This window comes from Centroberyx affinis, unplaced genomic scaffold (genome assembly GCF_046629955.1).
Source record: "Centroberyx affinis isolate AG114_WGS23_722 - 3 ecotype Tasmania unplaced genomic scaffold, CSIRO-AGI_Caff_v1 ptg001667l_1, whole genome shotgun sequence".
In the NCBI taxonomy this organism is placed as follows: domain Eukaryota; kingdom Metazoa; phylum Chordata; class Actinopteri; order Beryciformes; family Berycidae; genus Centroberyx; species Centroberyx affinis.
The window spans coordinates 330,130-352,922 of NW_027280092.1; the positions used below are offsets into that span (position 1 = coordinate 330,130).

The 22,793-nt window shown below is 40.0% G+C and overlaps 2 protein-coding genes across 2 annotated transcripts; both read left to right on the forward strand.

Moving 5' to 3' along the window:
* The first annotated feature begins 53 nt into the window (after nucleotides 1-53).
* Nucleotides 54-1,193, forward strand: LOC139651459 (myosin-7). The gene is made up of 5 exons (XM_071528380.1): nucleotides 54-233; nucleotides 368-472; nucleotides 574-676; nucleotides 768-892; nucleotides 1,173-1,193. The coding sequence occupies exons 1-5, from the start codon at nucleotides 69-71 to the stop codon at nucleotides 1,191-1,193; spliced, it is 519 nt and encodes a 172-aa protein (XP_071384481.1). The 5' UTR covers nucleotides 54-68.
* A 7,586-nt stretch (nucleotides 1,194-8,779) lies between these two features.
* LOC139651441 (myosin-7-like) lies at nucleotides 8,780-21,359 on the forward strand. The gene is made up of 37 exons (XM_071528353.1): nucleotides 8,780-8,980; nucleotides 9,467-9,610; nucleotides 9,698-9,858; nucleotides 9,954-9,977; nucleotides 10,084-10,189; nucleotides 10,283-10,375; nucleotides 10,631-10,694; nucleotides 10,805-10,903; nucleotides 11,377-11,480; nucleotides 11,564-11,702; nucleotides 11,789-11,907; nucleotides 12,020-12,169; nucleotides 12,370-12,540; nucleotides 13,167-13,476; nucleotides 13,580-13,647; nucleotides 13,818-14,023; nucleotides 14,162-14,285; nucleotides 14,384-14,520; nucleotides 14,613-14,868; nucleotides 14,976-15,218; nucleotides 15,303-15,479; nucleotides 15,576-15,721; nucleotides 15,798-15,888; nucleotides 15,973-16,362; nucleotides 16,450-16,576; nucleotides 16,902-17,020; nucleotides 17,111-17,307; nucleotides 18,515-18,698; nucleotides 18,800-18,965; nucleotides 19,063-19,187; nucleotides 19,292-19,600; nucleotides 19,701-19,904; nucleotides 20,022-20,318; nucleotides 20,578-20,682; nucleotides 20,810-20,905; nucleotides 20,992-21,126; nucleotides 21,231-21,359. The coding sequence occupies exons 1-37, from the start codon at nucleotides 8,780-8,782 to the stop codon at nucleotides 21,249-21,251; spliced, it is 5,808 nt and encodes a 1,935-aa protein (XP_071384454.1). The 3' UTR covers nucleotides 21,252-21,359.
* Nucleotides 21,360-22,793: the final 1,434 nt, after the last annotated feature.

Below are 22,793 nucleotides of genomic sequence, written 5' to 3' on the forward strand. Positions count from 1 at the left end.
CTTCAGAAAGTGGAAGAGGCTGAGGAAATGCTGAGGAGAAGGCCAAGAAGGCCATTACTGATGCTGCCATGATGGCAGAGGAACTGAAGAAGGAGCAGGACACCAGCGCTCACCTGGAGCGCATGAAGAAGAACATGGAACAAACCATCAAGGACCTGCAGCACCGTCTGGATGAAGCTGAGCAAATTGCCATGAAAGGTGGCAAGAAGCAGGTCCAGAAGCTCGAGTCCAGGGTAAGTGACTGAAGTTCACTTTCTTCTACTAAAATTAATTGGCATGGTATGGTTTGCAAATATAGTTTAAAGATGAATTCCTAACCACATGGAAGCATTAGGAAGAGAATGCTAACACCCATTTTTTTTCAAAGGTGAGGGAGCTGGAAGCGGCAGTAGAAGCTGAGCAAAGGAAGAGCAGTGACTCTGTGAAAGGAGTCCGTAAATATGAGAGACGCATCAAGGAGCTCACCTATCAGGTATACTCTAATCATACAATTGCATATGCTCCAATATACTGTATATCCTGGGTGAACTGTGATATTGATGCATGAATCTCTTCCTATTCAATTGGGTAAAGACTGAAGAGGACCGCAATTTAGCCCGTCTCCAGGACCTGGTAGACAAACTGCAGCTGAAGGTCAAAGCCTACAAGAGATCGGCAGAGGAGGCTGTAAGTAGAGGTGTTGGCTGATATTATAGGTGCATTTCAACTGTGTTCCCTCACTTGTTAAGTAATTAAGCAATATTCAATGATATCACGGGAGGAACTAGCCAACACCAATCTGACCAAGTTCCGTAAACTGCAGCATGAGCTGGACGAGGCAGAAAAGAGGGCTGACACTGCTGAGTCTCAGGTCAACAAGACGAGAGACAAGAGCCGCGACTCTGGTTCTAAGGTCAGTTGCTGCAGTTTCATCCACATTCCTTTATCTTTTGTTAGACTGTGTTAAGTTATACAGTTATTGTTAACTGTTGCTGAAAACACATTTTAAAATTGGTCAGACATCTTATCCTAATGTTTATTAAAGTAACAAATGCAATAATAATGTGTGGGTACTGTGCTGCAGCATATAGCTTTCACTAACAAATACATATATTGCTTTGCTTAATATACAGTAAGATTACTGTTATTAAAACGATTAAGTTACTCATTACTTCATTCATCCTCTCTCACAGAAAGGACATGATGAAGAGTAAAGCTCACAGGTGAATCCCATGATTGCAGTGACTTAAATATCTATACTTAATGTATGATAACTAAGCAAAATAAAGAGTGAAGCAAATCAAAATCCCACCTATGTGTGTTGTGTTTTTGTTCACATCTGGGATAAAGGTTCATGTCAAATCTATTGCAAATTCAGGATAATACAACTTCAAATATAGCATGGCTAGGAAGTGATGATTTTATGCAAGAAACACTATCTGTCATGCAGGCAACACATCATTTTACAGGATGCTAATTTACTGCTGTTCAAGGTTATTAACCTGAAATTTATCATTAACATCACATTAAAGACACAGGAACATATATATATATATATATGTATGTATATATGTATGTGTGTGTACATATACATATATTATAGTAAATAATTATTACTTTTATTATAACAATTATTACTAATTACTGATTTGTTTACTAGAAACTTAGACAAACACAAGTTGATCAGAAGGCAGTTAATAATAACTAATAATTAACAATAATTTATAATTTGTTAGGTTAATCTAATATCTCTTGCATATATAAACCTTCAGTACTTACAGGATTGCTCCATGAATTGATGGCTAATAGAGAAGTTAGATCTGATGGTTAATACCAAAGGTGTTAGCAAGTAATTAGGGCCCGAGCACGACCTCGTGCGAAGCCCTGTTGTATTTCGTTCGTGGTCTTTTTCTTCTTTGCTCAAATAAATCAGACTTTTGAGGGCCTAAACGTGCTCGAAAACTCACCGAACTTTGCACACGCGTCAGAAGTGGCGAAAAATTATATATTTTATGGGTCTTGCGCATGGGCGTGGCAAAACGGCTCGATAGCGCCCCCTATAAAATTTAAACGGAGTATCCCTCGCCGTACGTTTGTCCTAGACTTACGAAACTTGGTAGGCACGTGTATCATGTCCAGACTTAAAAAAAAGTCTGGTGGTACCATGCGCCTAAAACCAACAGGAAGTCGGCCATTTTTAATTGATTGTGACATTTTTGGGCGTTTTTGGCCATTTGCAGGGGTCGTACTTTAACGAACTCCTCCTAGGCGGTTGATCGGATCAACGTCAAACTTGGTCAGCGTGTATAAATGACCTGGACGATGAAAAGTTATCAAAAGCTTGAGTTTTCGTCACATGGCGTGGGCGTGGCGAGGCGGCGAATTTCCTTGTTTCGCCACGAAACAGGAAGTGGGTTGTAACACCACTGCACATGGTCACATCTGGACCAAACTTCACACGTTTGATGACAGTCCCGGCCTGAACACATCTACATGCCGATATTCGGTTATAGTCATAGCGCCACCTACTGGCAACAGGAAATACCATGTTTTAAACTTTGCGGTGCTTCTCGTAGCGGGTTGACCAGATCCACCTCAAATGTGGTCAGAAAAGCCGTAGGACCTTGATGATGCTCAGTGGTGAAGAGCGGGAGCTTTCGTCGAACGACGTTGCCATGGCGGCACGGCGAATTTTGATGTTTCGCCATGAAACAGGAAGCTGCGTTAACTTGAGTTTACATTGTCCGATCTGCACCAGATTTCACATGCTGGTCCAGAGTCCAGGCCTGAGGACATCTACAGGCCGATTAGGAGTCATAGGCATTGCGCCACCTACTGGTGACACGAAACAGGAAGTGGGTTGTAACGCGACTGTGCATGGTCAAATCTGGCCCAAACTTCACACGTTTGACTAGAGTCCAGGCCTGAACACATCTACGTGCCGATATTTGGTTATAGTCATAGCGCCACCTACTGGCGACAGGAAATGACATGTTTTAAACTTTGCTGTGCTTCTCCTAGCGGGTTGACCAGATCCACCTCAAATGTGGTCAGAAAAGCCGTAGCACCTTGATGACGCTTAGTTGCGAAGATCGGGAGCTTTCGTTGAACGGCGTTGCCATGGCGGAACGGGGAATTTCGATGTTTCGCCAAGAAACAGGAAGCGGTGTTTACACTGTCCGATCTGCACCAGATTTCACATGCTGGACAAGAGTCCAGGCCTGAGGACATCTACAGGCCAATTAGGAGTAATTGTCATTGCGCCACCTACTGGCGACACGAAACAGGAAGTGGGTTGTAACGTGACTGTACATGGTCAAATCTGGCCCAAACTTCACATGTTGGATGAGAGTCCCGGCCTGAACACATCTACATGGCCATATTCGGTTATAGTCATAGCGCCACCTACTGGCAACAGGAAGTTGTGTGAACTTGAGTGTACATTGTCCGATCTGCACCAGATTTCACATGCTGGACAAGAGTCCAGGCCTGAGGACATCTACAGGCCAATTGGGTGTCATAGGCATTGTGCCACCTACTGGCAACAGGAAGTAAGCCTTGTGTGACAATCACCACATGATTTACATGGAATTTTCAAGGTGTGGGCCACGTCGACCGGTCGGTGTCCGGTAACGCCGCCGCGGCTGCAGCACACCCCGACTGCGGCACACCCCGACTTGCACACAGACGCGAGGGCCCGCTCATCACTGCTTGCAGTTTTAATTCAACTGTGTAATTCAACTGTTCTGTTTTACTTTGTTTTTGAAATATAGACCAATGAATCTCAGGTAGCAAAATTCCTCCAAAATGGATATGTAACACTTTGGAATGAAACCCTTCATACATACCATGGGAATTCTCCTGAGCTCACATCCCTAAAAAGCAGCAGTTAGTTTCTGTGTAAAAACACAGGACCGGCCTGAGACCACTGAAGATTATCCAAGTGTCTAAATATCAGTTATACATATAATTGTGGAATTATAGCCATATGTCATTTTAAATTCGGCAATATTATTGATTTAATAAACATATGATTGAATTCAATCCAAAAATGGTTCATCCAGTGCACACCAGAAGAGGTTAGATAGACAATTTTTATTATATGAATAAACTGCATAGTATCACAAAGGAAGCGAGTGTTTGCTTCATCAGGTTCACTCCACACCTCCTCCACATAAAAAAAAGTGTCTATGTGTCTGGTGTGCACTGGATCAACCAAGTTTTGGATTCCATTTTTTTCCTGTACTGGCTGGCACCCAGGAGATGAGCAACACTGCTGTGCACAGGGCACCTTCAAAACTGAAAATAAACTGTACAGTTTATTGCACAGTGATCAGAATGATAAAATAAAATCCAAACAAATGAATGAGTCAGTGTATTGATTTCTTTATTACAGAAAACCATTATTCTTTGAGATTAAAACATTAAACATTCCCGACTGTACAAAATAATATGCACAGACCACTGAAAAACTAACAAGTTGAACAGACAAGACATTAGGTAAGCTAAATATAAGCTAAATTTTAAAGATTAGACTTTACGTGTTTCAGATTTGTTTACTTGCTACATAAAGGTATTTATAGCTGTATGCAGTCTTGTGTAACGTCTTACTACTCAAGAATGTAAAGTGACCAGTCATTAACACCACTGCAAAGGCAAAAGAGTCACTGTCTTGCTTAAGGACACTTCAGCAGGGCAGGTGCTTGCTGGCCGTCTGGTTTGAGAGATGGTCTCACTATTCCACCCTAGTAATAAAGCTCTTTTCAGCTTATAATAATGAACCATAATGAAAAAGAAAGACAAATCTAAAAAACATTCTACCGTGAAACATGTACACAGAATAAAATATTGGGCCTCATTTCTCAAACTGCAAAAATTCAGACTATGAATATATGCTTTGAAAACATTTAAAATGCACAGATTCTACTAAAAAGCACGTGACATGTTTTATTTATCAAATCAGCTTTCCCTTCAATTCAGTGTTGTATAGAAAGATTTATGTGAGGGCCATTGCATTGCGAACTCCATACATTCTTTTTTCTAATATCTTACAAAATAAATCAGAGAAACAATTCAAAGGAAAACAAAATAACAAAGAGCCAGAAAACAAAATGGCAATTTCTGTCTGAAAATTAAACAACCAAATAAATATATAGCACACCATGAAATAAACTTGAAAGGAACTGAGGTATACTACTAGCATAATTCTAATACAATGGAAAAGAAGATTTTTTTTTTACCATTAGTTTCTTGAGTGTGGTCATAGCACCCAAGGGTGATCAAATGTCGACTGTACCTGTTAGAATCACAAGAGGGAGACATTGGTACTGGCCACATACAGTATGGTATCATGTCCAACTGTCCATTGTCCAAAGGCTCACTATGAAGTAACTGCAATATGCTGACTGGTGTATTCATGATACTATAATAGCAACCCATAAAAGGACAGGGAAACACACATTCAGTCCTATATTTGGAGTAATAAAAATCTTGGAGGAGGGATGGTAAAATCTAATTTATTAATTTATTTGTTAACTGTGAATAGGCTGTATATCGAAACAGATTTGTAGTCTTTGGACATTAAATGATTTTTAACGCATACAATTAACTCTGAGTGCATTAATGCTATCAGTGCTAATGACACATTCAGAATGGTAGAGATTACAGTGAAAATGTGTTTATTTTATGTACACAGAGCAAAGAATACAACATTCATATAAAACATAAAAGAACATCAGTATCAGCAACAACAAAATTAAAACAGAGGACATCTAGATTGTTCTTACCTTGGGATAAAATATGAATTTCAGTCGCTCTCTAATAAGACTGCATTAGGGTCAGCACAAAAAAAAAAAGGTAAATTTTGAAGTCATAGCTGTCCGTGTGCCAGTTAAGCTGCCTTCCTGGCAGTGCTGACCGGTGAGTTAGGTCTGAACAGCTGTGAATGGGAGCTGCCCAAAGATGTCTATACTGCCAGCTAGTGGTGTACACTCATGACTTGAAGTATAAAAAGACATTCAACAGTAGACACAGTGTTAATCATAGCTCAGACAGGGGCCAAGTGCCAGAAGCTCATATTTTATGAGCCCATAAAATCAATTCCTGCACTACAAGGACACTTGTTGACATAGTGTTAAATACATCGTGACTATCCTTGATCTACAGTGCCCATCTACATGGGACTGGGTATCTTCCAACTCTTCCAAATCAAATCTTCAAACTTTGACACACATGTATGATGCAAGTCATCTGCCACCACTCATATAACAGATTCCACACATATGGCATTTCTGTCAGTATGGTGTAAGCAGAGTAAGACTTGAAGGGGCCCTTTCGATTGTGTATAAACAAAATAAAGGGTAAAGATGTCTTCCAGAATTGTCCATAAATGCTCATATCTGGTTATTGTAAAAGCCTAAAGAAATATGGATAGCATCAGGATCATGCTGCTGAAATTACTGGATGACAACTCATGCCTTGCCATCATCCTGGAAGAAATGTCTCCACTCAGATAAGAAATACATAGTGGGATAAATTTGATCACTCAATCATTATGTTAGTAGTGACCAAAATATGCTCAAAACCAAGCATACAATAAATGCTTGAGAGCCATCAGCACCCTTTGATATGGGGAGGATTCATCTTTTCTGTCATATACTGTAAGGCTGGTAAGTATTGCTGGACAATCAGTATTGTACAAAATACATGAGGTACATGAAAGGTGGAAATGATGTTAAATGAATATTTACAAAAGCGTGAAAGCAGATCAGCTCTGTACCCTCTGACATTTTCTATAGAGGAGCATTTCCTCTGCCTCGTGTCCCCACGTTCACTTTCAAAGAGCCCACGCATCTCAGTAAGAGGAAAGATGATCTGAATCTGACCGGAGGTGCTGCTCATGTCACCTGGCACAGTCCGTCTTTGTCTGTAGACAGAGAAAGACAGGAGGAGAGAGGTTATGACAAGTGCAAGACAGCTGAGAATGGGACTCTCAACATAGAGTGGTATGTTCCACCCTGGAAGCTCAGTAATGCCCTCAAGGTTAGAGCTGCACTCTAAACATAAGGTGTGGAGTTGTGAAAGTTGAGACAGGGTCAGCGTTAAGAGAAGTGCATAGCATATGTAATAAAGGGTGTCGCACTTTCTCCAGTGATGTATAGGACCATATTATCACCTTGTAGACACATCACACTTTCCCTGATGCACAAACGTTATTCTTGACAGCTATCTTGACCTTTGGTTGTTTGAAAGTTGTAAATCCAAGACCTGACGGGGCTTAGCTCAGCACCTTGTTATTTTCATTCCCCTCCATCCTTCCCCTCCTTAGCAAGCTAATAATGTCTCATTCATTCTCAGTGATTAACTCTATAATCAATTATAATTCTCTATAAATTTATTGTGGGAAGCTGTTTGCTCTGGGCTGATAAACAAACCACTGTAAAATCTGTCACAAGAGAGATAGATAAATAGATAGATAGATAGATAGATAGATAGAGACAGACAGACAGACAATAGAGGACAAAGATTGGGCTTTCAAGGGTGACCATATAAATTATGCAAGTGTCTTGTACAATACAGCTGCAAGTGCACATCAGTAGTACTAAATAACTACCAAATAAGGCTAGCCTTCTCTTTTTGTACCTCTGATAAAGCTTAAGAACATGACAGCCTCAGTTGTTTAACCAACATGCTGCTGGAAATGTAAAGCTCAACATGCCATTTTAGTGAGTAGTAGGTGAGTATAGGTTTGTAGTACAAATGTGATTTTCCTAACAGATTAGGAAGCCCCGCACTGACACAGAAAAAGGGAACAAGCATTGATATCTAATTTCCATGAGCATCATGTAAATAACTCATGAGCTTTTAAGCTCCAAATCAGGAGATGCAACTCTGGATGATGCCAAAAATGTAGTCAGTGTTCAACCCCTCCTCTTCCCTCTTGCAACAACAACAGATCTCATAGGTCTATCATGCCCACACCTCTCGTCCCAAATATTGTTCGGATCTCTTTTTCAAATCGTATGTTTAATCTCATGTCCTATTTCCATGTATGGGTCGGCAGAACCTTATATAAAGAGGGAAGCAGGGTAAGAAGACAACACCAGTCTATCAGACACCAGGCAGCCTGAAGGTAGGATCACAGCTTTCATCAGATTTTTACATCTTTTGCCTTAGCAACACAGAGTATAACAGACAAGCAGTTCAATAAATTAATAAGTATATTTGTTCAATTCTCAGTAGGGAGACTTATCACTCCAAAGCCATCTCAAGAGTTATCAACATCAGGTAAGATTTTCCATTCGTTGATATGAATTACATTTTTGTTTTGGCTTATTCTTGAAATATGATTTCAAGCATTATTCATTAGTAATAATCCTCAAGAAGCTCTTTGATCAGTTTTAGGGCTGCTAATGGATTAGACAGAGACTTGGACATGGATTTTCATATTCATATCAGTTGCATTTTCAGCACAGCATCACCATGCCAAAAAATGCAGGCAGACACATTTAATACCTGTTAACTGGTCACTCTGAATATGGCAACCATTTTTATTATAGGCTTGGCTACTATGCTTTTTATATATATATCTTACCAAACTACTAGTTTCAATTTGAATATCTTATCAACTTGTTTCTAGTATATACTGTGTTTTTATAGCTGGGGACATTGTATAAGAACTTGGGATTGTATGAAGACTCAAGTGCTTAGATGTCAGGATAGGAGATGCTATTTAGCATTCTGGTGTTTAGGCTAAATATCTCTGGCAAATATTCTCAGGTAAACCTCTACAACCGTAGAAATGGGAGACGCCTTGATGGCGGAATTCGGGGCCGCTGCTTCTTTTCTGAGAAAATCAGATAGGGAACGTCTGGAGGCCCAGACCCGGCCCTTTGACATGAAAAAAGAGTGCTTTGTACCTGACCCTGAGGCTGAGTATGTCAAGGCCAAGATCATGAGCAGAGACGGGGACAAAGTTAACGCTGAAACTGAGGATGGAAAGGTATGTTTCCTGTACAACATAAAAAAGTAACATATCCCCATTTTGACATGTAGCTCTTTGGGATTTTTTACCTTGATATGACTTATTACTTCAAACCCTTTCAGGCTTGTTTGGGAGTGTTTGGAAGCCATTTTGTGCTGATTCATCATTGCCATAGTCTTTCAGTGTGTCTGAAAATATACCTTTAACACCTAAAACAGGCTCACTATTCTGAACACTAGTTCACTGGCACTGAATAGTCCGGAAAACACGAAAGACATCTAAAATTTGTTTTAGAGAATGATTTATAGTTAAGTAAGAATACAATGTTTATACAACTAAATGTTTGAGTTTAAGTAAGAATACAGTATATTTGTACTGTAACTAACAGATAAAATAGGTGGAAAAATCCTTTAAATGAGGCTGAGAGAGGGTTGCATCTTGATGATTCATTAGCTGATGATTGGTTAATTAAATCACACAATTTTCTGCTTATTCAATCATCAGTCAGTGACTGTGAAGGAGGTTGACGTCCACCCCCAGAACCCGCCAAAGTTCGATAAAATTGAGGACATGGCGATGTTCACCTTCCTCCATGAGCCTGCTGTGCTGTTTAACCTCAAAGAGCGTTACGCAGCATGGATGATCTACGTGAGTAATGACGACCAATCTGCAGATCTCTCCACTGTATCACACAGTCAGTTCAATGAAAAAGACTTGTGATATCTTCCTCTACAGACCTACTCAGGACTGTTCTGTGTGACTGTCAACCCCTACAAGTGGCTGCCAGTGTACGATCAGTCAGTGGTCAATGCCTACAGAGGCAAGAAGAGGACTGAAGCTCCTCCTCACATCTTCTCCATCTCTGACAATGCCTACCAGTATATGTTGGCTGGAAAGTATATTCTTTTCATGTTGTCGCATTATAAGATTATATTACCAATACTGTGTCTGCAAATAATCACTGATTTCCTGTTTTCCTCACAACAGACAGAGAAAATCAGTCTGTCCTGATCACGTAAGTTTACTACATCAATAACAATTCACTAACTGTAATTTCATTTTAAAAATGTACATAGGCATGTCAATATACAGAATTTTTAATATTATATTGACCTGTCCAGTGGAGAATCTGGTGCTGGAAAGACTGTGAACACCAAGAGAGTCATCCAGTACTTTGCCAGCATTGCAGCCGTTTCAGGCAAGAAGGAGGCAACTACTGATAAAAAGGTAGTACCAAACAGTCATGTAAATAAGCACATATAACTCAAACTTACCTTGTTTTATCATAAGACAGAAAATGTCACATATGTTTATATCTAGGGAACCCTGGAGGATCAAATCATCCAGGCCAACCCTGCTCTGGAGGCTTTTGGAAATGCCAAGACCATCAGAAATGACAACTCCTCTAGATTTGTGAGTTAACTTTTGCTTGTGAACACACTCATATCCAACTTTGCTTAAATAATGTTACACATTTCTTATGACTAACTTCTGAAAAGGATAGTAACATAAAATGTTTGAAATGCTCCCTGGGATTATACTTTGATCCACTCCAAGGCAACTGCCATTGTTCTTACGGAACTGTATATTATATAATGTAATGTGATAAAGTAACGATGATTGTGTTCATCTGTCAACAAATGTCTGTTTTTTTCCAATTGTCTAAAGGGTAAATTCATCCGAATTCATTTTGGAGTTAGTGGGAAGCTGTCGTCTGCTGACATTGAAACTTGTAAGTTAAGAATGGGCAATAAGCTCAGTATTAACTATACCACTGCGTCTAACAGAGTCATAGAAAGGGAGGTACATATTGACAATCTTTACTTATCTTATTCTGGGTAGATCTATTGGAAAAGTCTCGTGTCACTTTTCAACTGAAAGCTGAGAGAGACTACCACATCTTCTACCAGATCCTGTCTCAAAAGAAACCGGAACTACTGGGTTAGTACAGACCAGTGATCATTTTAGTAAAAATATATAATTTAAAGTGAGCTAAATGTGCCTAAAAGTGCCTTTTATATTAAGTCATAATGGGGTGACAATGTTCTATATAAGCCATGTAATGAGTATCTAAAAAATCTGAAAAGCTCTACTTTTTATCAGATGAGAAAAAGGGGAAATGAATCATACTTTATAAATTTGAGAAAGACTGAAAGGTACAACTTGCAATGAACAGACCATAAAGTTCCATTAATGATTAACCTGGATCCCAACTCTTAAGATTGTAGAATTTTTACTATTATTATTTACTAAAATTAATGATGTTATATGTTTTCATATAATTTAAAGACCTCTTCACTGAGATTCACTGTCAGTCTATAGTATACTAATTGCAATGGTTTCTTCACAACTACTCCAATATTTGAAAAAAGCATTAAAACATGTTAATGGAAAAAAATCGTATTGCTTTACAGAGATGATGCTAATCACCACCAACCCCTATGACTACCAATACATTTCCCAAGGACAGACCACTGTAGCTTCTATAGATGATGCTGAAGAGCTAATGGCCACTGATGTAAGTGCAATACTTCATGTCCTATCAATGAAACCTCGTCTACCATCTCTTAGCTATTACTACCATATTAAATTTTGCTTCAGGATGCTTTTGATGTGCTGGGCTTCACCCAAGAGGAGAAGAACGGTATTTACAAGATGGTTGGTGCCATCATGCACCACGGCAACATGAAGTTCAAGCAAAAGCAGAGGGAGGAGCAGGCAGAGGCTGATGGCACTGAGGGTCAGTGTTTAATCAAAGTTGATCTCCTGTCAACGTCAAACATACTGTGCTGCAAGAATGTGCCTAACTAAACACTGCCTTTTCAGATGTTGACAAAGCCGCATACCTAATGGGCCTGAACTCTGCTGACCTGATTAAGGGCCTGTGTCACCCAAGGGTCAAAGTAGGAAACGAGTGGGTTACCAAAGGTCAGAGTGTACAGCAGGTGAGCTAGTCATGAACCATGAGCTGTCATGAAAAGAGAAAAACTTTCTTTTCAATTTGTTATCAAGAGATTTCTGGTTGAGAATATTCTTCAAATAATCTCCTCTGTCTAGGTATACTACTCTATTGGTGCACTCTCAAAGTCAGTGTATGAGAAAATGTTTCTGTGGATGGTGGTGAGAATCAACCAGTCTTTGGATACAAAGCAACCTCGCCAGTACTTCATTGGTGTGCTGGACATTGCTGGATTTGAAATCTTTGATGTGAGTACTCAAAAGTGAAGGTTTTACATAATGTAAATGGGTTGCATGTGCCAACATCTTTACACTTAATAATGAAATGAAAACTTTGTTTAAAACAACCACATATTACTGAAGTTTAATCAGACAGCAGAATCATGTCACCACACATTTGAGTCTGCAGATCGTACAGAAATATTAACTGACTTTGACCTCTTTTCCAGTTCAACACCTTTGAGCAACTGTGCATCAACTTCACTAATGAGAAGCTGCAACAGTTCTTCAACCACCACATGTTTGTGCTGGAGCAAGAGGAGTACAAGAAAGAGGGCATTGTGTGGGAGTTCATTGACTTTGGTATGGACTTAGCTGCCTGCATTGAACTCATTGAGAAGGTGGGTATCTGAGGTCTAAAAACATTGCTGATTTATTCCTGTAACTTAACTTTTCATCCACACTCCACAGCTTTATATTTTTAATAGAAAGGACAAACTGTTGCTGTTATTATCATCAATGCAAGCTAAAAGTGTTTTAGTGCACAGTGCCAAGACTAGCTTGGAGTGGGAAACTCTAACTGGAAGAGCAAGTACAGCCCAGCTAGGTGTTGTGAATCAAGATGCACATTAAGCAAACATTTATCATTTCACAGATTCCCCACTGAAAATCATATAAGAAACAAATGGATGTCAACAATCTAGAGGGATATAGGTTAACATTTTAATATATTTGGCCCATTATCGCTAGCTACCAGAGTGTAGCCTAGGTATAGATAGCTAATAGCTTACAATTAAGATTGCTAACATCGCTGCTAAATCGGTCGGTTTGGTTGTTGATCCTGAGATTGCAAGCTAAAATGATAACTGTTACGTCTATCTTAAGTCCTCATTTAATTGTTGAAGTAACACTAGTTTTATATATGAATCAAAATAATTAATACCTAAAAAACAACTCATTGGTATTGGATACATCAAAAGTTCATTGGCTGATTAGTACTTTGCTTTTAATGAATCCCTCCTACCAGCCCATGGGTATCATGTCCATCCTTGAAGAGGAGTGCATGTTCCCCAAAGCCAGTGATGCAACATTCAAAGCCAAGCTATATGACAATCACCTGGGCAAAACAGCCAACTTCCAGAAACCAAGGGTTATCAAGGGGAGACCAGAGGCTCACTTTTCCCTGGTTCACTATGCTGGCACTGTTGACTACAACATCGGTAACTGGCTGGTGAAGAACAAGGATCCACTGAATGAGACTGTCGTTGGACTCTACCAGAAGTCAGCACTTAAGTTGTTGGCCTTGCTATTTGCTGGGTATGCTGGTGCAGACTCAGGTATGTAAAATTTTGTCTCAGCAAACAGATAAAAGGCATATTAAATATTCAAGATGATTTTGGTAACACAGAGTCTATGCTTTATTTATCCAACTTATACCAGAGTCTGGCGCAGGAGGAGGGAAAAAGAAGAAGGGGTCCTCCTTCCAGACTGTGTCTGCATTGCACAGGGTGAATTGACATTGAAAATCAAGATATACATGTCACATTACAGATGGCTGTATAAATTTTGATCAGCAACATTATTTGTTGAAGATAGTTTTTCAAATTATGATGTATGTGTTGTATGCATTTAATATTGACAAACATCCTAAGTCTTCCCAACATTGTTGCTTTCCTAGGAAAATTTGAACAAGCTCATGACCAACCTGAGGTCTACTCACCCCCACTTTGTCCGTTGCCTCATTCCCAATGAGACTAAGACTCCTGGGGCCATGGAAAATCCTCTAGTCATGCACCAACTGCGCTGTAATGGTGTGCTGGAAGGCATCAGGATCTGCAGAAAGGGATTCCCCAACAGGATCCAGTATGGTGACTTCAAACAAAGGTAAAAAAAAATAGAAGAAAAAGGTATACCTATATTATTTCAAAATGAGAAAGTGTGTCTATACAAGACCACCAATAAGATTTCAACATCAACATCAGTGTTAACATAATCTCTCTTAACATCTGCTATTGATTCCAGATATCGTATCCTCAATCCCAATGCTATCCCAGAGGGACAGTTCATTGACAACAAGAAGGCAGCAGAGAAACTCCTGGGCTCACTGGACATTGACCATGAACAGTATAGATTTGGACACACAAAGGTTAGCTCTGTAACAAAAAGGCAACAAACCCTTTCACCAAGAATACACAGTCATCAATGACCTTATATTTCTACAACATTTCTATAATTCATTTTTAGGTGTTCTTCAAAGCTGGTCTCCTGGGTGTTCTTGAGGAGATGAGAGATGATCGTCTCACTCTAATCATCACTGGAATTCAGGCAAGAGCCAGAGGAATACTTGCCAGATTTGAGTTCCAGAAAATTGTTGAGCGCAGGTTTGAATATTTGTTATTGATAAATATTAAATATTTAAGGATTGAGAGGTAAAAAACGTATATGTAGATCCTAAGTGAATTATCATTCACAGGGATGCTTTACTGGTCATCCAGTGGAACGTGCGTGCCTTCATGGGTGTCAAGAATTGGCCCTGGATGAAGATGTACTTTAAGATTAAGCCTCTGCTGAAATCAGCTGAAACTGAGAAGGAGATGGCAAACATGAAGGAAGAATTCCTGAAGCTAAAGGAAGCTTATGCTAAATCAGAAGCCCGCAAGAAGGAGTTGGAGGAAAAAATGGTCTCACTTCTCCAAGAGAAGAATGACTTGCAACTCCAAGTCCAAACCGTGAGTTACAGTGATGTCACATCATTTGAATGCTTTGCTCTTACATCTTTAGTTTATACTATTAATTATATATTATCTAAATAATAACTGAACCTCTCTTTAACCAGGAGCAAGACAATCTCTCAGATGCTGAAGAGCGCTGTGAGGGTCTGATCAAGAGCAAGATCCAGCTTGAGGCAAAATCCAAAGAGCTGACAGAGAGACTGGAAGATGAGGAGGAAATGAATGCAGAGCTAACTGCTAAGAAGAGGAAGCTGGAGGATGAGTGTTCAGAGCTCAAGAAGGATATTGATGATCTGGAGCTCAGTCTGGCTAAGGTGGAGAAGGAGAAGCATGCTACTGAGAATAAGGTATTGTATGAGATTTCTTTTAACTAATGTTGATAAAGAAATGTACCTCTCCAACTGAGGTATATTAACCTTGTAATTATTAAGGTTAAAAACCTGACTGAGGAAATGGCAGCATTGGATGAAATCATTGCCAAGTTGACCAAGGAGAAGAAAGCTCTTCAGGAGGCTCACCAGCAAACACTGGATGACCTGCAGAGTGAGGAGGACAAAGTCAACACTCTGACCAAGGCAAAAGCCAAGCTGGAGCAGCAGGTTGATGATGTGAGTATCCGATTGACTTTACACAGTTTGAATTCTAAGCCTAAGGTATAGTAAAAGTGGTTGATGACATGATTTTCTATTTATGTATTCTGATAGCTTGAGGGATCACTAGAACAAGAGAAGAAGATTAGGATGGACCTTGAGAGAGCAAAGAGAAAGCTGGAAGGAGACTTAAAGTTGGCCATGGAAAGCATAATGGATCTAGAAAATGACAAGCAGCAAATGGAAGAGAGACTTAAGAAGTAAGAAATAACCTCTAAAATCACTCACCTTATACCTCAACCTGATCAAAAAATCTAAATGTTGCACATTCTCCAGGAAAGACTTTGAGATCAGCCAGCTCAACAGCAAGATTGAGGATGAACAGGTCATGAGTGCTCAGCTCCAGAAGAAACTGAAGGAGCTTCAGGTAATTTCAGCTTAATAAAAAGAGTGAATGTTTTTTTTGATTTGTCAGAAAAAAAGTAGATACTGAACTTAATCATATTTTCAGGCTCGTATTGAAGAGCTTGAGGAAGAGCTGGAGTCTGAGAGAGCTGCACGAGCCAAAGTGGAGAAACAGAGAGCAGACCTAGCAAGAGAGCTGGAGGAGATCAGTGAGCGGCTGGAGGAGGCTGGTGGAGCCACTGCTGCCCAGATTGAGATGAACAAGAAGAGGGAGGCTGAGTTCCAGAAGATGCGCAGAGACCTTGAAGAGGCTACTCTGCAACATGAAGCCACTGCTGCTACTCTTAGGAAGAAGAATGCTGACAGTGTGGCTGACCTGGGAGAGCAGATTGACAACCTTCAGAGAGTCAAGCAGAAGCTGGAGAAAGAGAAGAGTGAGCTCAGACTGGAGCTTGATGATGTGGTCTCCAACATGGAGCACATCGTCAAGTCCAAAGTACGTAAAAACTCTTGATTATGTATAATTAAGCAATACATTCATAAATCTGTCCCTATGATAACTTTATGGATATCTTGATTTCAGACAAACTTGGAAAAAATGTGCCGTACTCTGGAAGACCAGATGACTGAATACAGAACAAAAGCGGAGGAAGGGCAGCGTACCATCAATGATTTCACTATGCACAAAGCAAAGCTTCAAACTGAGAATGGTACGACAATGAAAAGTCAGGATGTCAATCAATAAAAACTAGTGGTACCTCAGTGCAGAACTGGTCATTGCACAACTGATTCCCCCATCAAATCTTATTAATCCAGACTTTTTGCTGAAGGTTGAAATAAAAAAAGGGTAAAGTAAAGCTGGACAGGTACCCAAAGTAGAAAATAATGTGAAAATCCTGGTAAGCTTGAAGTGCCCAGTCATATTGTAAAATGCAAGGAGAACTTCTGAAGCAAATTGGCTGATGTCTGCAAGGCTTAAGAAGGATGGACACATTTTGCTAAAACAATGTAAATAAAAAAGAACATTTTTAACAGGCGAGCTTGCCAGGCAGCTGGAGGAGAAGGACTCTCTTGTAACCCAGCTGACCAGAGGGAAGCAGTCATACATTCAGCAGATTGAGGACCTGAAGAGACAACTGGAGGAGGAAGTCAAGGTATTAAATTACTATATGGTCCCCAAAATCGAATTGTATCAGTAGTCTAGGACAATTGAAAATTATGTTGTTGTTTTTTCATCCTAACAGGCCAAGAATGCACTTGCCCATGCAGTTCAGTCTTCCCGCCATGACTGTGACCTGCTGAGGGAGCAGTATGAGGAGGAGCAGGAGGCCAAGGCTGAGCTGCAACGCAGCATGTCCAAGGCAAACTCTGAGGTGGCTCAGTGGAGAACTAAGTATGAAACTGATGCCATCCAGAGGACTGAAGAACTTGAAGAAGCAAAGTAAGAAATTGTATCTCCTCCTTGAGAGTATAAGCATGGCTTATTATCAACTACATACAAGATACCTTCAAGATGTGATCACATAGCCTTGAATGTGCCTGTGCCTATTTTCCCCTCCAAAGTACTCACATTTTGGACACAGTGCATATTGGGGCACTGCCCTGGATACTCCAAGTTGAACATGTCTCAACTTTAGCTGTGTTGCACACTATGTCAATGTCAGACAGAAAAAAATAGCAGCAGCAGGAGGAAGGTATATGTTTTTCCAGTGACTAAGTAAGGTTAACTTCAACTACATCCTTCACACAGAATGTGCTCCTCATCCTCTTCTTCAAGCGCAGGCAGAGCTATCGCTAACTTCCAATTGTCAAATTTTATTTTCAACATTGTTGCTCCTTTTTTTTTATTCAGGTTAGCTCGCTAATGCTAATTAGATAGGTGGATGCCAACAGGAATGATGCAGCATGATGACCCTTTGAGCCCTTGCTCAAAGGTCGCAAGGACGTTTGGTCCTTGCCAAACGTAGATGATGTGATATCACGTGAGATATTTCCAGCCCTGCTATAATGATGTTTAATAGGTTTTGGTGTCAGTCCCTCAGAATTAAAGAGAAAGGGCTTCTTTCTATACTCACCATTTTGCACCGATGTTCAACAATCATACAGGGAGAAATCCATCATAGAAGAGGCAGAGATACCAATTTTTCCATCCACAGTAGCCTCAATAGTCCACAATGCAACGCAGCTGCAAGACATGTTGTGTTTTGAGTAAGGGGTACACTTTTTCTTGACTGGAAACTCTCGCTCTTGTGCCGTTACTATCGCTATCACTATCGTTATCATTATTGCTCTCTCCACACCTACACATAAAACCTAGTTAGATGCAACAAGTCACAAGTCATTCTGGGAAATAGTAGATGAGGAAAGTTAAGAGAAAGTCCATGCAACAAAAAAGGTAAATTACAACACTGCATCACAAAATAACTCCTGGAATACACTGAACATCACATATTGATGTTAGATAACAGTGGAAAAGTATCCAAAGATTGAACATTTCTTTAAAATCTTTGGGGATCTGGAAAAACAGGATCATTGCCACATTGATCATTTTGCATTTCGGAATTAATGGCTGTTGAGTCTCTGTTCAGTAATGACACAACTCCCTCAACTTCAACCAAAAATGTTATGCTTTGTTCTGTATCAAACAGGAAGAAGCTAGCCCAGCGTCTGCAGGATGCAGAGGAAGCTGTGGAAGCTGTTAATGCTAAATGTTCCTCCCTGGAGAAAACTAAACACAGACTCCAGAATGAAATTGAAGATCTTATGGTAGATGTGGAGCGATCTAATGCTGCTGCTGCAGCTCTGGACAAGAAACAAAGAAACTTTGACAAGGTATAGTAGTAAAACTTATTGAAACCATTGTTGTTTCTATCATTGGATATGAAACAAGAAAGTATTTCAACTTTTTGGTGGTAACTGTACATATTCTGTAGGTCCTGGCTGAGTGGAAGCAGAAGTATGAGGAGTCCCAGACTGAGCTGGAAAGTGCTCAGAAAGAAGCCAGGTCTCTTGGCACTGAGCTCTTCAAACTCAAGAACTCTTATGAAGAGTCTCTGGATCATCTCGAGACCATGAAGAGAGAGAACAAGAACCTCCAAGGTAGGAAGATATCATAAATCTTCAATATATTTGAATACATTGGATATATTGGGAAGGCTGGGACACAGTAAAATAATTGAATTTACTGTTAAAACAGAGGAAATTTCCGACCTGACTGAGCAACTTGGTGAGGGAGGAAAGAGCATCCATGAGCTGGAGAAAATCCGCAAACAACTGGAGCAGGAGAAGGCTGAGATACAAGCTGCTCTGGAGGAAGCTGAGGTGAGACTAGACATATAGGTTTATGAATAGCTATATGTAAATGTAAATATTTCTTCACTTTCAAGCACAAACATAAACAGGAGTTTGATTTACACTTCTAACAGGCTTCACTTGAGCATGAAGAGAGTAAGATCCTTCGAGCTCAGCTTGAGTTCAACCAGGTTAAGGCTGAAATTGAACGCAAACTAGCTGAGAAGGATGAGGAGATGGAGCAGGCCAAGCGTAACCAGCAGAGAGTGGTGGACACTCTGCAAAGCTCCCTGGAGGCTGAAACTCGCAGCAGGAACGAGGCTCTGAGGCTGAAGAAGAAGATGGAAGGAGATCTCAATGAGATGGAGATCCAGCTCAGCCAGGCCAACAGGCAGGCAGCAGAGGCTCAGAAGCAGTTAAAGGGTCTCCATGCGCATCTCAAGGTAACATTTAATACATAAAATTAGTCTATTTGTACTTCTATTGGATCATGTAAATAATATGGTGTTGTCAAACAGCACATATAAAATGTATTGTCTACAGGACTCCCAGCTGCAGCTGGATGATGCACTCCGTGCCAATGATGATCTAAAGGAGAACATTGCCATTGTGGAGAGACGCAACAATCTGCTGCAGGCTGAACTTGATGAGCTGAGATCTCTGGTGGAGCAGACTGAGAGAGGTCGTAAACTGGCTGAGCAGGAACTGCTGGATGTCAGTGAGAGAGTTCAGCTGCTCCATTCTCAGGTAAAAGTGATAAGCGGTCGTAGGTGTTATTCATGAATGTACTCAACTGAAATATGTTTGATACACTTAACATGACTTTAAGCATGACAGCAGTATTTGCTTGTAATATTCTTATAGAACACCAGCCTGCTGAACCAGAAGAAAAAGCTTGAGGGTGACACATCCCAGCTTCAGAATGAAGTGGAAGAGGCTGTGCAAGAGTGTAGAAATGCTGAGGAGAAGGCCAAGAAGGCCATTACTGATGCTGCCATGATGGCAGAGGAACTGAAGAAGGAGCAGGACACCAGCGCTCACCTGGAGCGCATGAAGAAGAACATGGAACAAACCATCAAGGACCTGCAGCACCGTCTGGATGAAGCTGAGCAAATTGCCATGAAAGGTGGCAAGAAGCAGGTCCAGAAGCTCGAGGCCAGGGTAAGTGACTGAAGTTCACTCTGATGAAGACGCACTTGGCGTCGAAACGTTAGTCCTGCAATAAAGTTTGTTGCCTTCAATCCATGTGCTCCAGTATACTTTGGACCATATCTCTGAAGTCCCTCCTGACTAAAGTTCACTTTCCTCAGATGTAAATTACAGTTTAACAGTGGTGGTGGTTACTAATACGGTTTGAACCAACATCACTATCCACATGGAAGAATAGACTCAGGAAGTGAACACACACTCATTTTTATAGGTGAGGGAGCTGGAAGCGGAAGTAGAAGCTGAGCAAAGGAAGAGCAGTGACTCTGTGAAAGGAGTCCGTAAATATGAGAGACGCATCAAGGAGCTCACCTATCAGGTATATTCATATACTAATAGATAACTATTATATCAGATATATTAATATACTTTACACTCCATATTCCAATACATGCAGTATCCTCTGTGAATTGTGAAAGTAATGCATGACTCTCATTCAATTTAAGACTGAGGAGGACCGCAAGAATTTAGCCCGTCTCCAGGACCTGGTAGACAAACTGCAGCTGAAGGTCAAATCTTACAAGAGAACTGCAGAGGAGGCTGTAAGTAGAGGTGTTTGCTTGTAGGTGCATTTCAGGTATGTTCCCTCACTTGTTAAGTAATTAAGCAATATTCAATGATTTCACAGGAGGAACTAGCCAACACCAATCTGACCAAGTTCCGTAAACTGCAGCATGAGCTGGATGAGGCAGAAGAGAGGGCTGACACTGCTGAGTCTCAGGTCAACAAAATGAGAGTCAAGAGTCGTGACACTGGCTCCAGGGTACGTTAGGTTAAATTATGATTTCCTTGCCATATAAGATCAAATACTTAAAATATTGAATATAATGAAGCAAATGTATTAGAATATTTCTTTCTCTTTTTCAGAAAGGACATGATGAAGAGTGAAGCTCTCAAATGGGATTCTGAATAACCCATATTAACTCTCTCTAGTGAAGTAGTTTTCCCTTTATTCTTCTTTAAACTAAAACAGAATAAAGAGTGCCTCAAATCACACATCTGTGAGTTGTGTTTGACTAACATTTTTTCAGCAATTACTCTTTGGCAAGGGTGGCTGGCTGCAACCTTCCACAATATCATGCAAAAGATTATTAGGATTTATCTTGAGATTACAGTGAGTTCTGTTGAATGTTTATCCATACAGTATCTACCTATAAAGCACACTACTGATGGACCATCCAAATGAATTATCATCAACAGACATTACAGGTGTAACAACAATGATTTCAATCTACCCTGAAGAGCAGTGGTTTCTCAAGTACTTCACTCCATTAAATGGATAGCATACAGGGACACACTGTATCACTGTTTCACCAACATTTCAACATTCATCAAAAATTAATCATTCCTATTACATAAATCTTAAGTTAAATAGATTTCTTGACCCTGCAAACATACCCATAGGATTTGGAATCAAGTCTCTATCTCTGTTACAAAATTATAATCGCCTAATGGCATAAATTCCTGATCCAGATCACCACCAAAATCTAATCAATTGGCCCCTATCTGTCCAATAAATGTCATGGAAATCCATTCATACGTTTTTGAGATATCCTGCTGACAGACAGACAGACAAACAAACAAGCTATCGGGCAAAAACATAAACTCCTTGTATACCTCTATACATAAATATGATAAATCACACCTGAATTACATTATGTGTATAAAGCAAGATAGCATATACTTATGGGTGAAAATGTAAATCTTAAAATGAATTTACTCTGTATATTTCATATTGGGGCTATCAAGTGAATATGAATACAATGTTAATCCAAAATAACACAAAAATAATTTCATCACATTCAATTGCCAATACTTATAGGATCTTCTTCCAAGCCACTGTATTTCAGAGTGCATCACTGAAACTTGCGTGACTTTTTTGAGCATCCCACCAAAAGCACAGAGCCATTTCATCTAGTGCAGGGGTGTCAAACTCAATTTCATCCCGGGCCACATCAGCATTATGGTTGCCCTCAAAGGGCCGGTTGTAAATGTAAGACTATATAAATGTATCTACTTGTTATCATATTACATAATTGCCTCTGCATTCGATTATTATTGGTTTTAGTAATAACTTAATAACTAGCTCTGAAAGCAGAATTCTAGGAAAAATAATGGCAAATAGACATTCAAGTGTACAACTATTATACAATTTATTTAAAAAAATGAAATATACAAAGTAGTAAAACAGCGTGGAGGTTGTCATCGCTGATGCGTGATCTGTGCTTGGTCTTATTTAGATTCATGATTGAAAACATCTGTTCGCACAGGTAGGTGCTTCCAAACATGGACAGGGCATGGGCAGCTTGAAGTCGGAGCTGTGGCATCAACGCCTTCAGTGCGCGGATAACAAAATCGGGATACATTCTGGGACATGTAGTTTATGGACACCGTACTTCCTTAACGCAGCATAGAATTGTATTGCGCAAA